This window comes from Xenopus laevis, chromosome 5L (assembly GCF_017654675.1).
Source record: "Xenopus laevis strain J_2021 chromosome 5L, Xenopus_laevis_v10.1, whole genome shotgun sequence".
Classification (NCBI taxonomy): domain Eukaryota; kingdom Metazoa; phylum Chordata; class Amphibia; order Anura; family Pipidae; genus Xenopus; species Xenopus laevis.
Genome location: NC_054379.1, coordinates 95,062,103 through 95,082,069, shown reverse-complemented (window position 1 = coordinate 95,082,069; position 19,967 = coordinate 95,062,103). Strand labels below are relative to the sequence as shown.

The 19,967-nt window shown below is 38.7% G+C and overlaps 1 protein-coding gene across 4 annotated transcripts in view; it reads right to left on the bottom strand.

Moving 5' to 3' along the window:
• Positions 1-9,730: 9,730 nt before the first annotated feature.
• LOC108704147 (interphotoreceptor matrix proteoglycan 1) overlaps positions 9,731-19,967 on the bottom strand; it is a 110,125-nt gene continuing 99,888 nt past the window's right edge. The window contains exons 16-19 of one of the 4 annotated variants that reach the window (XR_005961310.1): positions 16,482-16,655; positions 16,219-16,398; positions 15,851-15,950; positions 9,731-9,991 (exon numbers count right to left, since the gene is read on the bottom strand). Coding sequence is in view for 3 of the 4 variants with exons in the window: in XM_041563105.1 (XP_041419039.1) it covers positions 15,905-15,950; positions 16,219-16,398; positions 16,482-16,655 (400 nt within the window). In the remaining variant the exon portion in view is untranslated. The remainder of the gene's footprint in view (positions 9,992-15,850; positions 15,951-16,218; positions 16,399-16,481; positions 16,656-19,967) is intronic. The other 3 variants (XM_041563105.1, XM_041563106.1, XM_041563107.1) reach the window with 3 other exon arrangements.

Genomic DNA, 19,967 nt, shown 5'->3' with positions numbered 1-19,967 from the left:
GCAGGGTATCTGTGACAGGACAAGAACAAATGAGTGAGTACAGCCTTAGAATGCTCATGAATAAAATGGCACTGGCTTTCAGTTGGTAAAATTCACTACAACTACATGAAATGAAATCATTTGTGTGGAACAATTTTTGTTTGTGTCATTTCCTAAATAATATACATTTTAGTCGACATTGGTTTTAAAACTTGATCTCACTTGTAAATTTTTTATTTATGTCTTACCTGAAATGATCTCTTATAAAGTGTACTGTATTGTTAGAAAATAAACACATTCCCTGCAAAGGTGTCACGGTACTTACAATGAAACCGCCAGAATGCCCGAAAAACGAATTGCAAAGTGATAATGGAACGAGTGGGAAAGAATACAACGTTTCACCTTTGTGCTTTGCTTGAATAAGCAGGGGAAGGGGAATACGCATGAATGTTTAGAGAAGATATCCTTTTCTGTGCTTATTGTAGCACCACTGAATGCTGATCTTATGCATGGACGGTTCAGTGCTTGTGGAAAAGTCTTAAAGGGGTGGTTCACCTTTAAGTAAACTTTTAGTATGTGATAGAATGGCTAATTCTAAGCAACTTCTCCATTGGTTTTCATTATTTATTTTTTATAGTTTTATAATTATTTGCCTTTGTCTTCTGACTCGTTCCAGCTTTCAAATGGGCGTCGCTGACCCCATCTAAAAAAGCAAATGCTCTGTGAGGCTACAAATTTATTGTTATTGCTAATTTGTATTTCTCATCCTTCTAGTAAGGTCCTCTCCTATTCATATTCCAGTCTCTTATTTAAATCAATGCATGGTTGCTAGGGTAATTTGGACCATAGCAACCAGATTGCTGAGATTGCAAACTGTATAAAAAGCTGCCGAATAAAAAGCTAAATAACTCAAAATCCACAAATAATAAAAAATGAAAACCAATTACAAATTGTCTCAGAATATAATTCTCTACATCATACTAAAAGTTATCTCAAAGGTGAACCACCCCTTTAAAGGAATAGTAACACCAAAAAAGAAAACTGTTGTAAAGTTATTAAAATATATGTACTGTTGCTCTGCATTGGTAAGAGTTATGTGTTTGCTTTAGGAATTCTACAATAGTTTATATAAAAAAACCTGCTGTGTCGCCACGGGGGCAGCCATTTAAGCTGAAAAATGAGAAAAGGCACAGGATACTTAACAGATAACATATAAGCTCTGTAATAGAATACCATGGTATTCTAAAGTGTGTATGTGTTATCTGCTATGTAACTTGAGCCTTGAATGGCTGCCCCCATAGATATACAGCAGCTTCTATATATATAAACTATAGTCAAGTTTCTGAAGCAAACACGCCAGTTGTTCCATTGTAGGGCAATGGTACATTATATTTTAGTTGCTTTAATGCACTTTAATTTTTTGGTGTTACTATTCCTTTAAGGTCTTGGAGCTAAAAAATAATAAGTGGTTTAAAATGATTAGGCTTTACTTATTGTGGCTCATTCATCACAATGTGCAAAGCCTTCTTAGAGCTGCTTTTCCTAAAAACGTTGTGTCCAAATGCTTAGCCCAAAAAGGATCACGGTGCACCAAGGAGGGAGGAACTCAAACTTAAATGATCATAAAAAAATCTATATTTATTTGTTCCATTAAAACAGGCACTCCATATCATGAAGGAACCATTGCTTGACGCGTTTCGTGGCTGTCCAGCCACTTTCTCAAAAGCTTTTGAATTGTAAAATCTGGCCAAAAAGTTCTTGAAACCCTATACATTTGGGCTTAATTGTCAACGAAAACCTCTGAAAATGTTTGCGTAATAAAATCACTGCACACAACTGTATTAGGGTGTCTTGTGTACAGCTTCTCATGCCTCCTGGGTTCTCTTTCTTCTGGCCTGCACCTGATTGGTTCTGGTGATCAATCTCTTGTAGGTTGTCTATGAGTATTCTTTAGTTCTAGTCTGAGCACATAGAACACTCATGTAGAGTTTAATGTTGTGCCATCCATTCCTGTAAGAATGTTTATTTTAATATGCAAGAGCAGCTTAGCACTGGATAGATGAAATGAGAAAGGGAGTGGACACAGGAAGAGGAAGTGAAAGGGAAGGAGCAACGTGTGTAGAGAGAACAGCCAGGAATAAAGCTGACTTCTACTCTGCAGTCTGGCATCTCTGTGTGGATTTTCTAGTTCTGCTACACCCTGCACTGGGGCATCACATAGAGGAGTGAACATGAAATAGAAGGAGGCCAGAAAAGGTATGTGGAGACCCGTGTCACATAGATCACTTCTGCACAACTTCATGTTGGCTCCAGTGTGCCAAATGTGTGAGAATTAAACCCTAAAAATTAATATGGTTAAAAATGCCATATATTATATACTGAACTTTTTGCACCAGACTAAAGTTTCAGCTTGTCAATATCAGCAATGATCCAGGACTTCAAACTTGTCACAGGGGGTCACCATCTTGGAAAATGTCTGACACTCACATGCTCAGTGAGTTCTGAGCAGCTGTTGAGAAGCTAAACTTAGGGGTCATCACAAATTATCAAGCAGAAAATAAGGTTTTGTCTGTAATATAAGCTGCTTATTAAATATCAATGCTAATTTCACTGGTTTCTGTGCTGCCATGTAGTAATTATCTGTATTAATTACTAATCAGCCTAATATTGTGACATTTATATTCTATTTACTGTATATTGGGATTGGGTTCCTTCAGTAAAAATAACAAATAAATAAAACAAACAAAAACAAAAAGTATTGTAGAAGTGATACGTATATTGGCTAACAATAAAAAGAATACATTGCAAGCTTTCCGAGCACCAAGGCCCCTTTGTCAGGCAAAATACAAATAAAAGCTAGAAAGGCACAGCATATATACGGTTAGATCAGTGAAAGATATTCATGGGCAATAAATTAGAACGTTACAGATAGATAGAGATCAAATGTAGATAATACAATGAATTAGGGTGGGTTGTCAATAGCCCAGGTGTCTGGATTCAGTCAGGTCACATATTATGACATGAAACCTGACCCTAAATGAAGACCCTGCCTTAATGTGTTAAATAACTCCATACATTTGAATTCATAAATCTTACTTTCAGTTTTAAAGTTCCCTTTTAGAATTAAGAGCTGCATGTCCTGAAGACTGTGATTTTGACTGCAGACATGTTGCCCCACTGGTGTATCACATGATTTGGTGTTGATTTTATGTCTGTGATGGTTCATCCTTGTGCGCAATTTGTGTCCTGTTTCACCAATGTACAGTATATGCCTCCTGTAGAGCACCTAGTACATGTAATCATGTATTTAATTTGCTGGTCTCTGACTACTTTTCTAATAATGTTCAGTTGTGAGTTGTAGGTAACTACAATAGGTACCCTGGTGTTTTCGGTCTTTTCTTTGTAATCCAAGAACGTGTCTTTGGGTATATGAGTTGCTCTGTGGATTTGATCATCAATAACCTGCAGATGGTATCCCTGATTTTTGTTTTCCGTAAATCAGGGATACCATCCTAAGGTTATTGATGATCAAATCCACAGAGCAACTCAAATTTTACATGGCGATGGGTGGTGAATTATTCTATAAATCTGCCCCTTAGAGTGTTTATAAAATGGCTCATTTTAAGCAATTTTTAAATTGGTCTTCATTTTTTCTTTTTAAAAGTTTTTAAATTAATTACGGCCTTTTTCTGATTCTTTCCAGCTTTCAAATTGGGGTGACTGACTCCATCCAAAAAACAAATGCTCTGTAAGGCTACAAATGTATTGTTATTGTTACTTTTTATTACTCCTCTTTCTATTCAGGCCTCTCCTATTCATATTCCAGTCTCTTATTCAAATCAATGAATGGTTGCTAGGGTTACATTGCAAACAGGAGAGCTAAATAATAAAAAAAAACTCAAATAAAAAATGAAACCAATTACAAATTTTCTCAGAATATCAGTGTCTGCATCATACTATAAGTTAATTCAAAGGTGAACAAGCCCTTTAAATGTAAGACTTTTCCTGTTGAGATGCTTTTTCTTTGAATTCACGCTTTAACTGCTCCACTTTGGCTTCAGGTCCAGTCTTGTGCCGGCCCACAAGTACTCAGTGGCCTTAATAGTCCTCAACCAGCCCACTAAATACTGACTGTCTATGGCACCTTACAGCAGCCCCTCTGGCATTTGCCAGAAGCCACATATTGCCAGTCCGGACCTGCGTAGCTTTATGCTAAAACTATCAAACCAATACACAAATGCATTCACAAATAACAAGTAATGAAGTTATTTTATTTGGTCGATAAATTGAGAACGGAAAGTAATACGTTGAGCACAGACTATAAAATGTAGTTGGTAGGAGAATACTGCAGATACGACTTATTTGTAGCATGAAGTGAAATTAAATGCGCTCGTTTTAATAAGTTCTACATACAAATTACACCAGTTTATCTCTTTATTTCTTAAAAATGTTTTAAGTTCTACAAAAAATGACACCAGTTTATCTCTATATTTTTCATGCAATATCAATGTAATACACCGTATGCTGAACTATCAGATTAGTACTGTACATTTTCATGTAAAGAGATTTCACAGGCTTCACAAATGATGTGATTTACGTTAGCTGGCAGAGTACTGGATGTTTGTATTATTAAACATCACATGGCATATCCCAAACACTAACCAATGTTTCTATGAGAGCAGAATATTATTATTATGCAGAAACTCACTTTACATTGGTTCTTTGCTGCCAAAGAAACCCTATCTGAGTTCTAGCTGAAGGGTATCAGTCTAGCTCCTGCGATTTTGGGACTAGTACCCAGCAGCCTGCAAGGCCAACCCCCCAGTCTTCTGAAATAATGAAATCCACGGTTCTCCAGCAGCTCCCCTTTAAAACCATAGGGTGGGTAAACGCAAAAATTGCTGTCGTTTTTTTGCAAATCTATTTTTATAATGTTACACCATTAGTTCAGATCTAATAAAGTGCACTGGTGTGCTAATTGTACTCATTAACCTCCTATTCAGCAGTGTACTAATGCTTCACGTCTAATAACCCATAACAACCAATTAGATGTTAGTTTTCAAACAAGAAAAGCTCCAAATTCTTTGGGGAATATTTATTATGAAAGATTGCCTTCATAGTAACCGATATCTGAAAACATGAAAGAAAGAGAGAGCTTAATCTTGCTCATGTTTTCTTTTTCTTCATGCAGGATTTTTGCACGGTTGGGTTGTTTTAAATGGAATAAAACAATTGCCAGGATTTTTATTGTTTTTTTGAAAATAACTCGGTTGAACTAAACAAATCACACACAAAAAACTGTTGCAAGAAAATGGGAGCAAGATTTAAGATCTCTTGGACTTTCTAGCATTATTTACTACAAACACAACCCTCTATAGGTAAAATAAATGCCCCTAAGTGTGTTTGTGAAGATTCTCAATATGTTTGTGAAGATTTTCATTCATCCAGGTCATGGTATATCTGTAGAAATAAGTCAAATCAACTGGACTTGCTGTATTTTTTCTTGAAGACGTTTCACCAGTCATCCAACTGGCTGTTACGGCACTGTAGTGTAGAGAAGCCCATAGGTGTAGCAGGAGAGCCTTACTAACTCTGGTATTCACCGACGCCCTTTTGGGGCCCTGGACTTTCTGCTGCAGAGCAGATAGGGATCCTACCCATGGCCAAGGTGGTCGGAAGCGCGTTACAAAATGATCAGGAAAAGTCAAAGTCGTAAACCAGGCAAGAGTCAAAAACCAATACGGAATACAGGAAATCGCTTGAGCGGAGTCAGGAGCACTGAAAATCAGCTTGTGCAATGAATCCAAACAGAAAGCGTCTTTATTTAAACTTTTGGCGCCAATTGTGATTTCCGCACACTTGGTGATGTAACGACACACTGCAATCTAGACACGGCGCTGGCGTCATTCCGCATGTGCGCATCCATATGTGTTTCCAAAGGAAGCCCAGGAAGTGGCACAACTAAAAGTGCACGCACCGGTTTCCCGGGGCTTCTTACACTGGCTTTCTCAATTCAAAATAACCTTTTTTTCGGGAATATATCCTCTGGAATGTTGGTCCAATCAGCATAATCCGCAATTATGTCATGAAGTTAGGTGTTGATGTATTAGCATGATTGGATCTTTGAGGTGTTATTAAAACAGCATTGTATGTGGCAGACAATAGATGTAGCACCCCCCGCCTCTATGACCATAAGTGTCTTTTTTTTTTTGTTTCCCAAGGCTTCCAACATTTTCCTCATGTAGTGCCACTGAATTTCTCAGAAACTTAGTGTCATTGGGCATGGTTTGAATGCTAAAGAAGATGGGTGCCTAAGTAAACCACTCCTCCGTTACAACCCACCATAAGCCCACATACGCAATCTGTATTGGTTGGAGTCACCAACAGTGCTACTCACAAGTGCCTCCTTACCCATCACGACATCAGAAGGCTGAGAAGCAGAACAACCTCTATTGTGACACCGGCATTCCCACTGCGGTCTACAGCACAGGCAGACGCACCCTACTTCTTGCGGCATTGGCCGACCAAACACAAACCACGCAGTTCACCATAAAGTCGCATTCTGGAACAAGACAACCTAGCAGCAGACCACACCATTAAAAAACTTCCTAACATCGGGGAGAAGTGCTGGCAGTAAGTTCCCAGTGTAGCTTCAATGGGGCAGGTAGCATGAGTAACGGGACAGCCAATGTCCGTTCATAAGATGTAAAGCAATTACCCTCGCAGAGCCATTGCTGGCTCAAGTAAGCTAGTATAGCCTTGAAACCAGAGGTTGGCCGAGGATTACTGCACACTACAGCTAATGCAAGTTCACTGCCCACCCCACTACTGAAAGTGGCATCTGCTTTGCAATTGAAGACTTTCCAGACAGACAATGCCTAAAGCACAAATGCAACTAGGGGTGCCCCCCCAATAGCCTCTCAACATTCCTACATCACACAAGTGGAGAATTGTAACACCATACACACCAATAAAAAAACAGTGAGAGGGATATTCGCTAAGCCCCTCAGCCAGCTACCAAAAGGAACAGGAGCCTCCTTCCCTGTCTCCTCCTGACCCATTTAGGGCTCTCTACAACTTGGTCCAGTGAATCTGCACCTGCAGGAGCACAGTTACAGAAACCCCCACACAACAGAAAACAAATAATAGGTAACTGCACATTATCAACACTGGGCTGGCTACAGCAGACACAGCCAATCACTATTTGGCTCTTCCCTGGTCCCCCTGAAATGACTCCATCCACCACCTGCATCTTGGGCCTAGTCCTTGCACCTGTGTAAGTGATACCAAATGCCACCTTCACTTCTGCGCCCCAACACAAGGACAGGGGGCAGACAGAAACAAGCAAAAAACCCACCAGAGGGAATGGCAGACTTTTTTAAAAGTAGAGTTTAATCTGCAAAAACCACAAAACAACTCCCCTCAAACATGGAACAAGATTCTGAATCTCCATGCACCAAAAATGAATTAAAACCACTCATCCTCTGCTTCAAAGATGAGATCCAAAGTTGAAATACAAAATGGGTTAGCAAAGACTCCACACCTATGTGCACAGGATTGAACACACAGTAACTGACACTATGAAAAACTGTTGTCAAGCTACCACCCATGTCTACTGAGACAATATATTGACAATGCCCCTCAGAAATCTTTAAATGGCTCGGTAGGGCCCACACTATTGAACATTTTGCCCTGACCAAGCTCTTACCGATACCCTGACCTCTGGTTATAACCCACTCCAAGTTACAAATGACCCAGTTTATAAAGTTATTTACAAATTATGTTTTTCCCTCCCCAATTACAGCAAGGCAAATAATACCCTCCCCCAATTACAGAGTTCATAAAAAGTAACAAGATGGCGGGTAATATGGACAAGCTCCCTGACACAGGTACTATTCTGTGACACCCCCCATTATAAGCTTTCCTAGTGGGGTGCAATTGATTTGACCCCCCCCCCCCCCGGAAACTAGAAGTGGTCTCCTACTACGAGAAACAGAATTAAAACTGTTGCAGCTCAGCTTTGATTACAAATGGGAGAAAGACTCCTTAGCATACCTGGGGATTTACCTTACTCCCTCATATGATACCCTATACAAGGCCAACTACTCTAAGCTGAAAAAAATACCTGACCACGTGGCACTCTTACCACCTTTTGTTTGACAGTCAAAATGACATGACTGCCCCAGCTGCTATACTTCCCACTTCTCCAAAAGCATAGCTTCCTCTCTTCAAAAATCCATATCAGATTTCATCGGGGGGGGACCTAGAATGAATCAGTAATTATGACCAAACCCAAATTACTGATTGGGAGTCCCCCATTTATAAAGATATTATCTTGCCAGCAGGCTAGAAGCAATGGTCCACACTCCAACAGGGGAACCGTGGAAAGAAATTGAAAATCATTCACGGCCAACTACACCTAGCTCATCTGTTTTGGGTACCTAAGGCACCTAGAGACACCCTACCAGACCCCCTACCCCATCACAACAAGCTCTATATCTAGGGAACGCCACAGCAACCAAAATGAAATGAAGCACTCGTACCACTAGATACAGAACTATTTTCTATAATAAAGATTTTCCACCTGGATGCACCCCCATGGAATTGAAACCCTGGATAACAGCAAATTTGTCCACTCTACTTGATCTCTCATCAGACCAGACATTTATTTCATTCCAACAATGCAAGAACACACCGTTCCACACACACAATTCTTTCTATAACGGAAATAAGATATCACATGTAATCCAAGTTTAAAACCCCGAATAATCAGTCCCTTTCCTATTTTGAAACAATCTGTCATATTCCCTTCTACCCAACACATTTGATCTCGCTGTTATACAGCTATTCTGCATCAGACAATAAATAGATACACCAGACTTACATGACAAAATGGGAAGAGCATCTACACTTCACAATCTTTGAAAAGTCCTGGTCAAAAATCTGGGAAAAGGCAAAAAAAACCATCCATATGTGCAGTCTCTAGTGAAATCATATTTTGCTGGAACTACACTCCCACACACATTAGCAGACTTAGTGGCAACCCAGACCATTCTACTTGCTTTAGATGGTGTGAAGAAAAGGGATCCTTCTTGCACACCAGGTGGAAATGTACAGTGGGCCAGGAATTCTTGAAGATTATAGCGACTCTGCTCTCTGAGGTTCTACACTGCACCATACAAGCTGCCCCACATACATTTCTACTAGGAATGAAAATAAGAGCCATGCACTCCAAACCATCTCACAAACTAGTCTCTCACATCCTCACAGCAGCACGATCTCTATTAGCAGCTAATTGGAACAACACAAACTCCTGGACTGCAAACAATGATAACAGAGGTAAAATGGATCAGAGCAAGAGAATCCATCAGAGACCTCATATATTGAAAAAGGTCCAAGATGGGGACTAAAACGTTGGCCTGTTTTCCTTTGATGATTGAATAAATAAAGGTGATGATTTTTATAGATAAAATCCCAATGTGCATCCATATTTTTGACACTATCTGAATGACTGGCAAAGGATAGCACCTGGGTCGATGAATTCTCAGCGTGGGAGTGCTTGATCTATTGTAGTTTGTGTGCTTTTCCTTCAATCTGGAGCGACCTGCATTTATGGTGCAAATCCCGATGTGATTCCCCTCTAACTTCGCAATATATAAAATCCTGGCATAGCACATGCTTAAATACACATTTGCATTGAGCAAAAGAAAAAATCTGAGAAGATTAACAGCATTGAGAATGAGAAATTAAAATACTTTGTTTTGTTTTATTGATTGTTTACACTAGACATGGAATAGTGGAACAGGTAACTTTTCCAAAGCCCCATTTTTGTAATCACCGCTAACAAAAATTACTAATGTTTATTCTTTTTAATTGGTTTTATTATTTGTACATGGGGATAAATATATGATTTCTGGAACTTTTTTTTCCTGGGACAAAAGAGAAACAACAACAAAACAATGTATCTGTTCTTAAAAGGTCTTGTTATCTTCCTTGGTTGTAGAAGGTCAATCTGGAAGAAACAAAGAAAAAAAAAGGATAAGTAATAAAAAAAAAAAAAAAGAACTAGGATTAGTATAAATACAATTTCTAATGGCTTGCAGCTATAATATATAGAATATATGGCAGATGTCAGCACTGCTCCACTCAGGAATTCCCATTTTTTCAATAGGATCCACTCTGGTTCTTTTTACCTACTAATGGACTTCATTCAGAATTCCGGCACAAACTATCAATAAGGAGTGCATATAGAATCAGGTCTCTGCCCACACGATCTTTGTTAGATAAAGGAAATAGAAGAGCAATAATAAGGTAAAAAAGGAATTTTCTGATGCTATGTAAGAGCCACAATTTGTAATTTAGTGTTGGGATGCAGAATCCTGTATTATTGTTCCTTTAAGTTTGGATGAAGTTTTCCCCCAAAATTTCCAGCACTATGCCTACAATTTACCAAAATATTGTAAGGGAAACCATCTCTATTATAAAACTAACAAACTGTAATAAATGTTTAATACATCCATTTTACATAGTCTGAGGGTCGGACTGGGCTGGCTGGAACACTGGTAAAAAACCTAGTGGGCCCTACCGACCCAGGCCCGCACCCTCCAGGCATCCCCCAAGCCCCCAATCGCAGCTGTAAGAGGGAAGGAAGCGTTAAGGGGTACACAGCAAGGGGGGGGTGGGGGTAACAGAATTTGGAGGAGCTGAAGGGAGTTTGCAAACTGGTTTGGGGGTACCCAGACAGCCCAGTCTGACACTGAATAGTTTGTATTTTGTTTTATTAATTTAATGATTTACAGTTAACACACGCTGTCAGCTACAGACAGGTTTTGCCTGATCCAATTGGCTGATTCTAGCACCAGTCAGGAATTTGCCAGTCACAGCATGGTTGGGGAAAGACACTACTAAAACATTTATACTCTATCTCACAAAAATGGTAAAAAAAGTAAAAATATCAGCTAAAAAGAAATATTAAGCACGCACCACAGTTTGGAAACATGCTTATATCAATGACAGCTCCTTTTTATGTGTTAAATAAACCCAATACAACTGTTTTGCTGTTAGTGTGGATTTATGAAGGAATAATATGGCCTAAGGCATAGGCACAGGATACAGCAGCCTTATGGCATAAAATGAGAACATTGTTCCTAGGCAATACATGGAGATATAAAGAGATGCTGAAGATGCAAATTTGTGGTCATAACACTTGTTTGTGTACAGTATGTGCAGTGAAGAGCAGTGCTGAATTCAATGATTTATTTAGCTCTGTATCTGCTGTACACCTATAGTCTCTTGTGTTCCCAAAAGTGTGGGGGGGGGTACATTGCTGTATCCTTGGAATATCATTAAAAGCAGAATTGTTTCACAGTAGGCAAGCTTTTCTTGCTATATTTCTATACATAATCTAGCTATATTTCTCTGTGTACTTCATTGTTATAGGCTAAAGGAAAGCAATGCCTATTCTTTCTCTTCATGCACTTTCCATTTAAGCCTTAAAGACATAAAAAGACATATTATATAAATCCTTTGCAAATTAACCATGAAACCCACATTCTTTTTATTGTAATTAAAACATCCATACCTGTTATTAAAGTATTTAAAATCTGAGCTGTCAATCATATATTGCCTGCCCCCTCTATGCCTCAAACATAGAGGATGGTCAGTTAGTTACTTTCACTTTCCATTCTGCACTTCCCAGATGTCACTGCACGCCTCACAATCCCTCTACCTCCTGATGGTCTCTAATTGTGTAGCATGGGCTTTAGGTCCCCCACTTTGGAGCATACACAAACTATTTGGGCGATACTAAACCTGCCTTAATAACAGTTGCTTGGAGGTTTCCTGAATAGCTGAGTCACTAGAGCTTGTGCCTTTGGTCCAAAACCTGGTCCAAAAGGTTGTGGGTTTAATTCCTACCTCTGCTCAAAACTTGGAGCCAAAACAGCTCTGGTCGGTTGTGCATCAACCAACTCCCGAGAGTGATGGAAGGATAAGTGGCAAAAGTCCATCATCCGCCTTCATTATAATTTATGTGAAAGTAGGGAGGGGTGTGTGTATGGATGCTGGGTTTTCATTTGGAGGGGTTAAACTTGATGGACTTTGTCTTTTTTCAACCCGATTTAACTATGTAACTATGTAACAGTGTCCACAAAATGGCGCCTTCCTGTCTGCTGTGATTGTGAATTCCAAGACTGAAGGAAACAAAACGTAAATCCTTTAAGTGGTGTAAGTAATGTTTAATTTGCTTGATTAACATGATAGAAAAGGAATTGGCGTTATTTCTTAGGGCGACAGGTCCCCTTTAACTGATATCTATGTACTGAGAATAAAACATTTGCAGTAAAACAGTTTAGCTACAGTACACCTCGCCATTAATCTAAATTCTGCCCCAAGCTTGCATTTAATTTAAGCTTGAAGCATGAAAATTAATTTTATGTTAAAAAAAGGCTGCTGACTTTAAAAGGCAGATTTTTAATTGGTCTGGATTCTCCAAAGCCCCAACGGATAAAATGTAAATAATAAATAACCACGGGCTAGAAAACAGCCTGAGAGACAGAGCTCTGCAATTGGCAGTGTGCTTCTTTATTATGTTCCACTAGGGAAGCGGCAGTTTGTTTTATGAAGGCTTTAGGTTTATGTCAGGTAGTAAACAATGCATGCCTGCTAATAAAATAGTCTTCTGCTGCTTTCATATATATGCACCAACTGTGTGGGGAGAAAACTGGTTTCAGATACACTACTGGCAATATTAGCAATGGCTTGGGGAGACTGTAGATCTAGCGCCACCTCAGGATGATAGAGTTACTGTATTAATACGAGGGCTTTTTTTTCGTAGTCCTGTTTCACTATTTGGTCTCCAAAAAATATTAAAGCCTTCAAGATCATATTCTTCTATTCTATTTATATTCTCAATGCACTTTCATGGATTAGAATCCACTTACCGTGCTGTATATAGGAAATAGGCATTAGAACATTACTAACATTTATTTTCTACAGTGAAGGCTAACAGGAGCTGGTAGTATTATAATATGTGTTCTCCCATACAAGCGCTCGTTGATTAGCAGTCAAACGTAACAAGTACTCTACATTGTAATGAACGGAAAGGTTAGAAATGCTATACATGGACTTATGGAATCATTCATATTTGTAAAACTAAAATAAGTGGAACCAGAATATATATCAATATAACATGTTCAGATGCACGACTTGTATATATGATACTGTATACAGTGTTATGGCGTGGCTTAGTGTGAGAAGAACAACATGGCTGCTTTCTCTGTTGTTAATATGATGTTGTCATTAGGAAAACAGTTGAACTATACATAGAAACAATATACTGTGTAACAGAGCATATTATTTGTGGCAAGAAAGCAGTGGTATATTTCCCATGTTGGTATAATTTGCATAAAGAATGAGAATTGTTCTTTTTTTACTTGCTAAACATCTTTCTATCACTCAGAACACATTTCTCCAGTGATCATTTGCCATCTTTACAGACTGACTAAGTCTACACTAAGCTTTTTATAACATTTATAGCATCCCCCAGACAAACCCTGATTTTAATCAACTGTAAAAGCTCTTAGGGCAGAGTCGCCTGGCAACAAATCTCCTCTTCTTCGGGGCGACTAATCTCCCTGAATTGCCTCCGAACTGGCACTCGGAGCGCTTCGTTTTACGATTGCCATCCCGCTGGCGATTTTCATTCTAGCTGGCGGGAAGCCAGGGGAAGGCAGTTCGGGGAGATTAGTCACCCTGAAGAAGAGGAGATTTGTTGCCGGGTGACTAAACTCTCCCGAATCTGACGTGTGTCTCTGCCCTTAAGGAAAGACTTTCCTCCAGTACAATGTTCCTAAGGGATCTTTCTAATACACTATAGTTATGAAATTGTTTATTTGGAAACCCGTTATCCAGAATGATCCAAATTAAAGGCCATCTCCCATAGACTCCATTTTAATCAAATAATTCATATTTCTGAAAATATTTTTTTCTCTGTAATATTAAAATAGAACATTCTATTTTAATATAAACCTTAACTAAGATATAATTAATCTTTATTGCCGTCAACCCTATTGGGTTTAATTAATGTTTAAATGATTATTAAGTACACTTAAAGGGGCAGATTTATCAAAATGTGAGTTTAGAGCTTAATAAATAAAAACACTCCCACGTTCTATTCATTCCTAAGCGGTTTTTAGAGCTGTATTTTCAATGGGTGAAAGTTAGAACTCACCATTTGATAAATACAGTTCTAAAAATCCCATAGGAATGAATAGAACGTGGGAGTGTTTTATTTATTTTGCTCTAAAATCACATTTTTATAAATCTGCCCCTTTAAGTGTACTTAATAATCATTTAAACATTAATTAAACCCAATAGGGTTGACGGCAATAAAGATTAATTATATCTTAGTTAAGGTTAAGTAGAATTGAGATCCATTACGGAAAGACCCCTTATCTGGAAAAACCCATGGTCCAGAGAATTCCAGAAAACAGATCCCATACCTGTACTAGTAGTAGTGGAGACATTTTTAACTTGTGGTGTCCTCATTTTGTCATTGGAAATAACACCAACCAGGCTTTGAAAATAATCAGCACAATTGCGCCCGGTTTGTAATGAAGTGCATTTGCACTAATTTTGACACACCATCTGCAATTGGGTTGTAATCACCCCCTACTGTCTTTTTAAGAGAAACAAAGTATAATTTATAGAAAGTGTTGTGTGTCAGTGTTGTTGTCCTATAGTATACAGACATTATTCTTTTGGTCAGTTTTAGGATGTAGCAGTCACCTTTCCCATAAGGACAAGTTCCACATTTGAATTTTTTCATGTCAGGTTTAAGATTCCTGTGTTAAATGTCGTGTAAATAGCAAACTCCCTCTCACAGTTTCACTTAAACCCTCGAGTTATTTCGGCTTTTGTTTTTTGTGTTTGCCTGATCAATGTATTCATTCTCCATGGACACTCGGCATGTTTCTGTACAGCCCAAACCTTTTGGGTCGCTTAATCTATAAACGATTAAACTTTAGTCTCTGTAAGTTGCACTTTGTGAATCTGTTCCTGTATTGATTGCCCACTTGTAGTTATTTATAGATTACTAACCCTGGTCAGTTCTTCTAATCGATCACTGATTTAATGTGATTTGCTTCCTTTACAGATTCCTGATTATAACTGGAAATTACTCTGGAGATAAATGACTTACGGTTTGCAAGTTATTTGGAGGAATAAATAGGTCCAATTCTATTCTGTGATCATTAGCTGTACAATAAATAGACTATGTTGTGCTTCATTGAACTGCAAGCTCAGTAGCACCCAACTTACTGAAAACATAATTTACTATCAGCGACAAGTACTCATTATGGGGTTAGATGACACAATAGACATTAAGTCAAAGTTTATTATTCTTATATTAAGGAACATACTGCAGGTATGGGACCTGTTATTCAGAATGCTTGGGATCTAGTGTTTTCTGGATAAAGGGTCTTTCTGTAATTAGGATCTCCATACATTAAGGGGTCTATTTATCATGCTTTGTAAAAAGTGAAGTGAAACAATACTGGTGATGATGTTAATAGATTTTTGCTTTTGATTTCTAGCTGTTGAAATCTAATCGCTGATTTGCTGGGCAACATCTCCGGTAATGCTTAACTCCAGTTTTTACACAGCATGATACTCAAATAGACCCCTAAGTCTACTAATAAATCATTAAAACATTAATTGGACCCAATAGAATTGTTCTGCTTCCTATAAGGATAATTCTATCTAATTTATGATCAAATTCAAGGTACTGATTTATTATTACAGAGAAAAAGAAAGCCCATTATTCAGAAAGGAGCTTTCTGGATGACGGGTTTTCCGATAACGGACCCCATACCTGTATTTTTTTTCTCTACAATTAATAATGACACTGCCAACCTGTGAAAAAATTTCATACTCCAGTTTTCAGTTTTGGTTCAGTAGAAACTTCTGGTAACCTGCAGAAAGAAAATATTAAAAAAATAAAACATTGAAGCAAGTAATAGTAAAAACAAAAGTAGCTAGACGCAAATGGAGCCTGTCTTCAGAAGCTGATAGGTTCCATAGAAAAGCATTCTGGAAGCATAAATGTGGGATGCAATAGAAGCCAATTGCCATTTTATTTCTCATGACTTGTATAGAGGAGTAGATACTGTAGCAGCTACACTACGGCATGCAGGTATATATTACTAGAAGAGTTTGTGGTGACATTCCAGGCACCTTTACCTCCTAACACTTGGCTGCGTGTGTTGAAGTGTGTGCAGCCCTCTATGATCAGTGGCCCTGGCAGGGCTGTTGCAGGCACTTGTAGTGGTGTAACGTGTTTTCATACTTTCACTTTCATCATGGTTAAATGCTGGGCTTATTTTTCCAGAATTCAGGAGTCTGTGGCTGCTGACATTTATTCTATAACAAAATATTGCAATCTGTGTGAGTGTCCAACCGTGTTCTTGTCATATGGGCTTTATAGAAAATCTTTTGTGGCTTACTCATTTTGTGACTTGTGGTTGTTGTGTCCTCCGTACATTTTGGCAAGTCTGATGAGCATAAACCCCATAACCAGAGTTCCAAGTGAAGCTATTATAACCATGATGCTTACATTCTGTACTGCAATCTCAGAACAATGGTCTCCACTGTAAAACCAGTGTTTAACTTTGAGACATCTAAAATGGATAATAGGTGATATTCCTGTGAGTCATAAATAAAACAGCACTATGCATGAAAATATGTTCTGTTTTTGTTTATACTGTATTGATAATGCAGAACAGAAAACATAATAATTCCAGTCTAACAATCTGACAAACAATGGAATACTCCATTTTGTAAAAGTTTTTGGGACAAGTTAAGGCACCTTAAAAACTGAAAGTGAATTGTAAATATAAATTAGGGATGCACCAAATCCACTATTTTCCTTCGCGAAAGATTCGGCCATATACCAAACTGAATCCTAATTTGCATATGCAAATTAGGGGTGAGAAAACATTTTTTATTTCCTTGTTTTGTGACAAAAAGTCATGTGATTGTCTTTCCGCCCCTAATTTACATATGCAAATTAGGATTCGGGTTTTTGTTCAAAAAAGGACGAATCCCGAACCAAATCCTGGATTTGGTGAATCCCTAATTAGCATATCACTACTACACAACCCTACCAATAAAAATACCTAATTCACCATTTGCGGCAGTTGCAAAACTGAAAATATTACGGTGACCATACTTTTCCTTGGTGAGACCTGACCTTAGTGGGGCCTTTGTCCTTTCTGGAGCACAGAACAGATGATTTTCAATTTTTCCAGATTCTTTTTGTATTTCTTCTATTCCCAGCAGTGAAAAAGATATAAATGGGTTAGTTTAGGGGTATGTAATACGGTCAGGAAAATGAGGCCAAATTTATTGCCACAGATAAGCAGAAGAATCCAGGAAGGCTGTTAATTATATAAAGTTTCTCTGCTCAGGGGGAGTGAATTTGGGCATTTAAATGGGAGATCAAGGGCTAATAGATCCCACCATATATGAATGCTGCTCACGGGTGAATTTTTTTTTATTGTGAGACCATGATCATTTAAATGTATGATTTGTCCATCAACTAAAAAGACCATTTCAGGCGATATTGCCAGGAAAACAAAGGGGAGCTGACTGCTTGGCCCTGCAAACATAGATAGATTGCACTGGGGCCGATAAATTTTTTTAACCTGGCCGATTAATTTTCTGACAGGTGTCGGACTAAAAATCGTAAGGTGTGCGGTCGTTCAATTCCCACTAACTTCACGATAATTTGACGTATTTGTCGGATTTCGCTAAAATCAATTGTTCACCTTTACTGGTGCTGATCTTTAACGCTGGTGCAGTAAGCTCAGTATATAAAATATGGCATGTATACCCAACTTCATTGATAGGGTTAATTCTCCTTTAAAATGTTCATGATAAAAACTAAGATATTTATGTTATGGAAAATGAGGGCTAAATAAAGTGTTAAAGTAAAGTAAAGTGTTATTTAAGATTACTGTACTGTATATTGTTTAATCAGGGTGATATCAGGCATGTGTAAGGACTTACCCTGGTGGTCTAGTGGGCCGGCGGGGTCCACCGCTGCTCTTCGGCATGGACGCCCGCAGCGTTGTTTTTGCTCCCTTCAATGCCGGTTCCCCTATGATGACGTCACTCGCAACGGCGCGAAATTCAAACTATTTAAAGGGACCTTTTCATGGAAATCACTGCCCGTTGTTAGGTTCTATTTGTTAAAGTTCCTGGATTTATTCTAAGTGACTCCTGTTTAATCTTCTGTGTTTTGACCCTTGCCTGCCTGTTTGATTCCTCTGACCTCTTCAGTCCTGACCCTTGCCTGCCTGCAGGTCCGGACTGAGAATTAAAATAGGCCCTGGCATTTCAGGTACACAGAGGCCCAATCAGCCCACATAGAGGCCCAAACAGCCTCCACCAGCCCACTAAATACTGACTTTCTATGGGACCTTATAGCAGCCCCTCTGGCATTTGCCAGAACTCACAGATTGCCAGTCCGGGCCTGCCTGCCTGTTAACTCCGAACTCTCCAATCCTGACCATTTGCCTGTCTATTGAGTATTTTGTACTGACTATTCTACGCTCTCTAATCCTGATTCTGGCCTGGCTGACTATTCTAACCTGCTTTCTGCTGGCCCGGCCTGCCTGTTCCTAGTGGTGTTCTTACTTCCAATATCCTGGTGAGACGATCGTGCCGTCCAGAACCATTAGCTTTACTCCTCTCTCAAATAAGATCTGGCAACATCCGATTAGCCGAGGGCTCCTCCCGAGGTGAAAGGCGGCGGTTAGAGGCAGAAGTGGGAGCTGAGACCAGGGAGCTTAGCTTGGGTTCTGGATATAGGGTGCCGAACGTGACAGCATGTTTGCTCTGACAAAATAAATGGGCAATGGCTATCATGCAGAGCATCACATAGATATCTATGAATATTTATCATAATGAGTGGGGTCTGCAATGGTTTAGAAAAGCAGCATTTATTTAAGGGAGGGTTTTTAGCCAACAGGCAAGAGAATCTACAGTTTGTAACACTGATACTGTTTTTAGTATCCATGACTAGACAATATAATACTATGACCCCTGGTGCAAATGCTAGAATACTAAGCATTCTCCTTAGTGCTTGTTGAAATTGCATATGGGGTCTAGCTGTGCTCAACACCTAGTGCTGGATTGGAAGTCTGACGCAATGCCGCTTATGTTCCTTCCAGCCTGTTCCTCATTAATACAATGTATTAGATTGGCACATGCAGGTCTCTGTGCTGCCCTGTACTTTGTAAATGACCTTTCATGTCTCTTCAAATACAGTAATACTTTAATTTAGCAATCAGACCTGATTTTCCACAATATAAAATTGTAGTCCTTACTGCCAATATAACAGATTATTATCAAGCAATCTTACTGTGACCATTTGGCACCAAACTCAATTGAAATGTTATGGCATCAGTCTTCTACCTGTCATGTATAGGCAATTAACATTTATTTTATTCTTCTTAAAGTATTTGCGCTCCAAAGTGTTGATTGCTATATTGATTCTGGCAAGAATGTGGGTTGTGCCTGGTTATGGCTTTTTTTATGGCCCAGCGTAAGATTTTCTTATACATACAAAACAATGCTTTTCAAACTGGGCTTTTTAAAGATTTATAGGCAAGTTTTCTCAAAGTGCTTAACTGTCTGTGAATAAATGCATTTATGCTAAAAACACTACTTTTTGGTATCTGTATTGAAGTTGTCAGTCTAATGCTTAGTGAATAATAGATACTGTTATAAAAAAAAAGTTTTTACACATTGTAAATCGGGGGGAAAAAAACGACATAAATAAGAATAAAAATTCACGTTTGAAGTCTCTGACTGTAATATTCTTCATTCGACAGTGTCCAATCATTCTTCTTTTCTTTCTTAAAATAATCCTTCCTTGTACTTTGCCTATTGCCAAAGCATTACAATCCTTGGGGGTGTCCTAACAT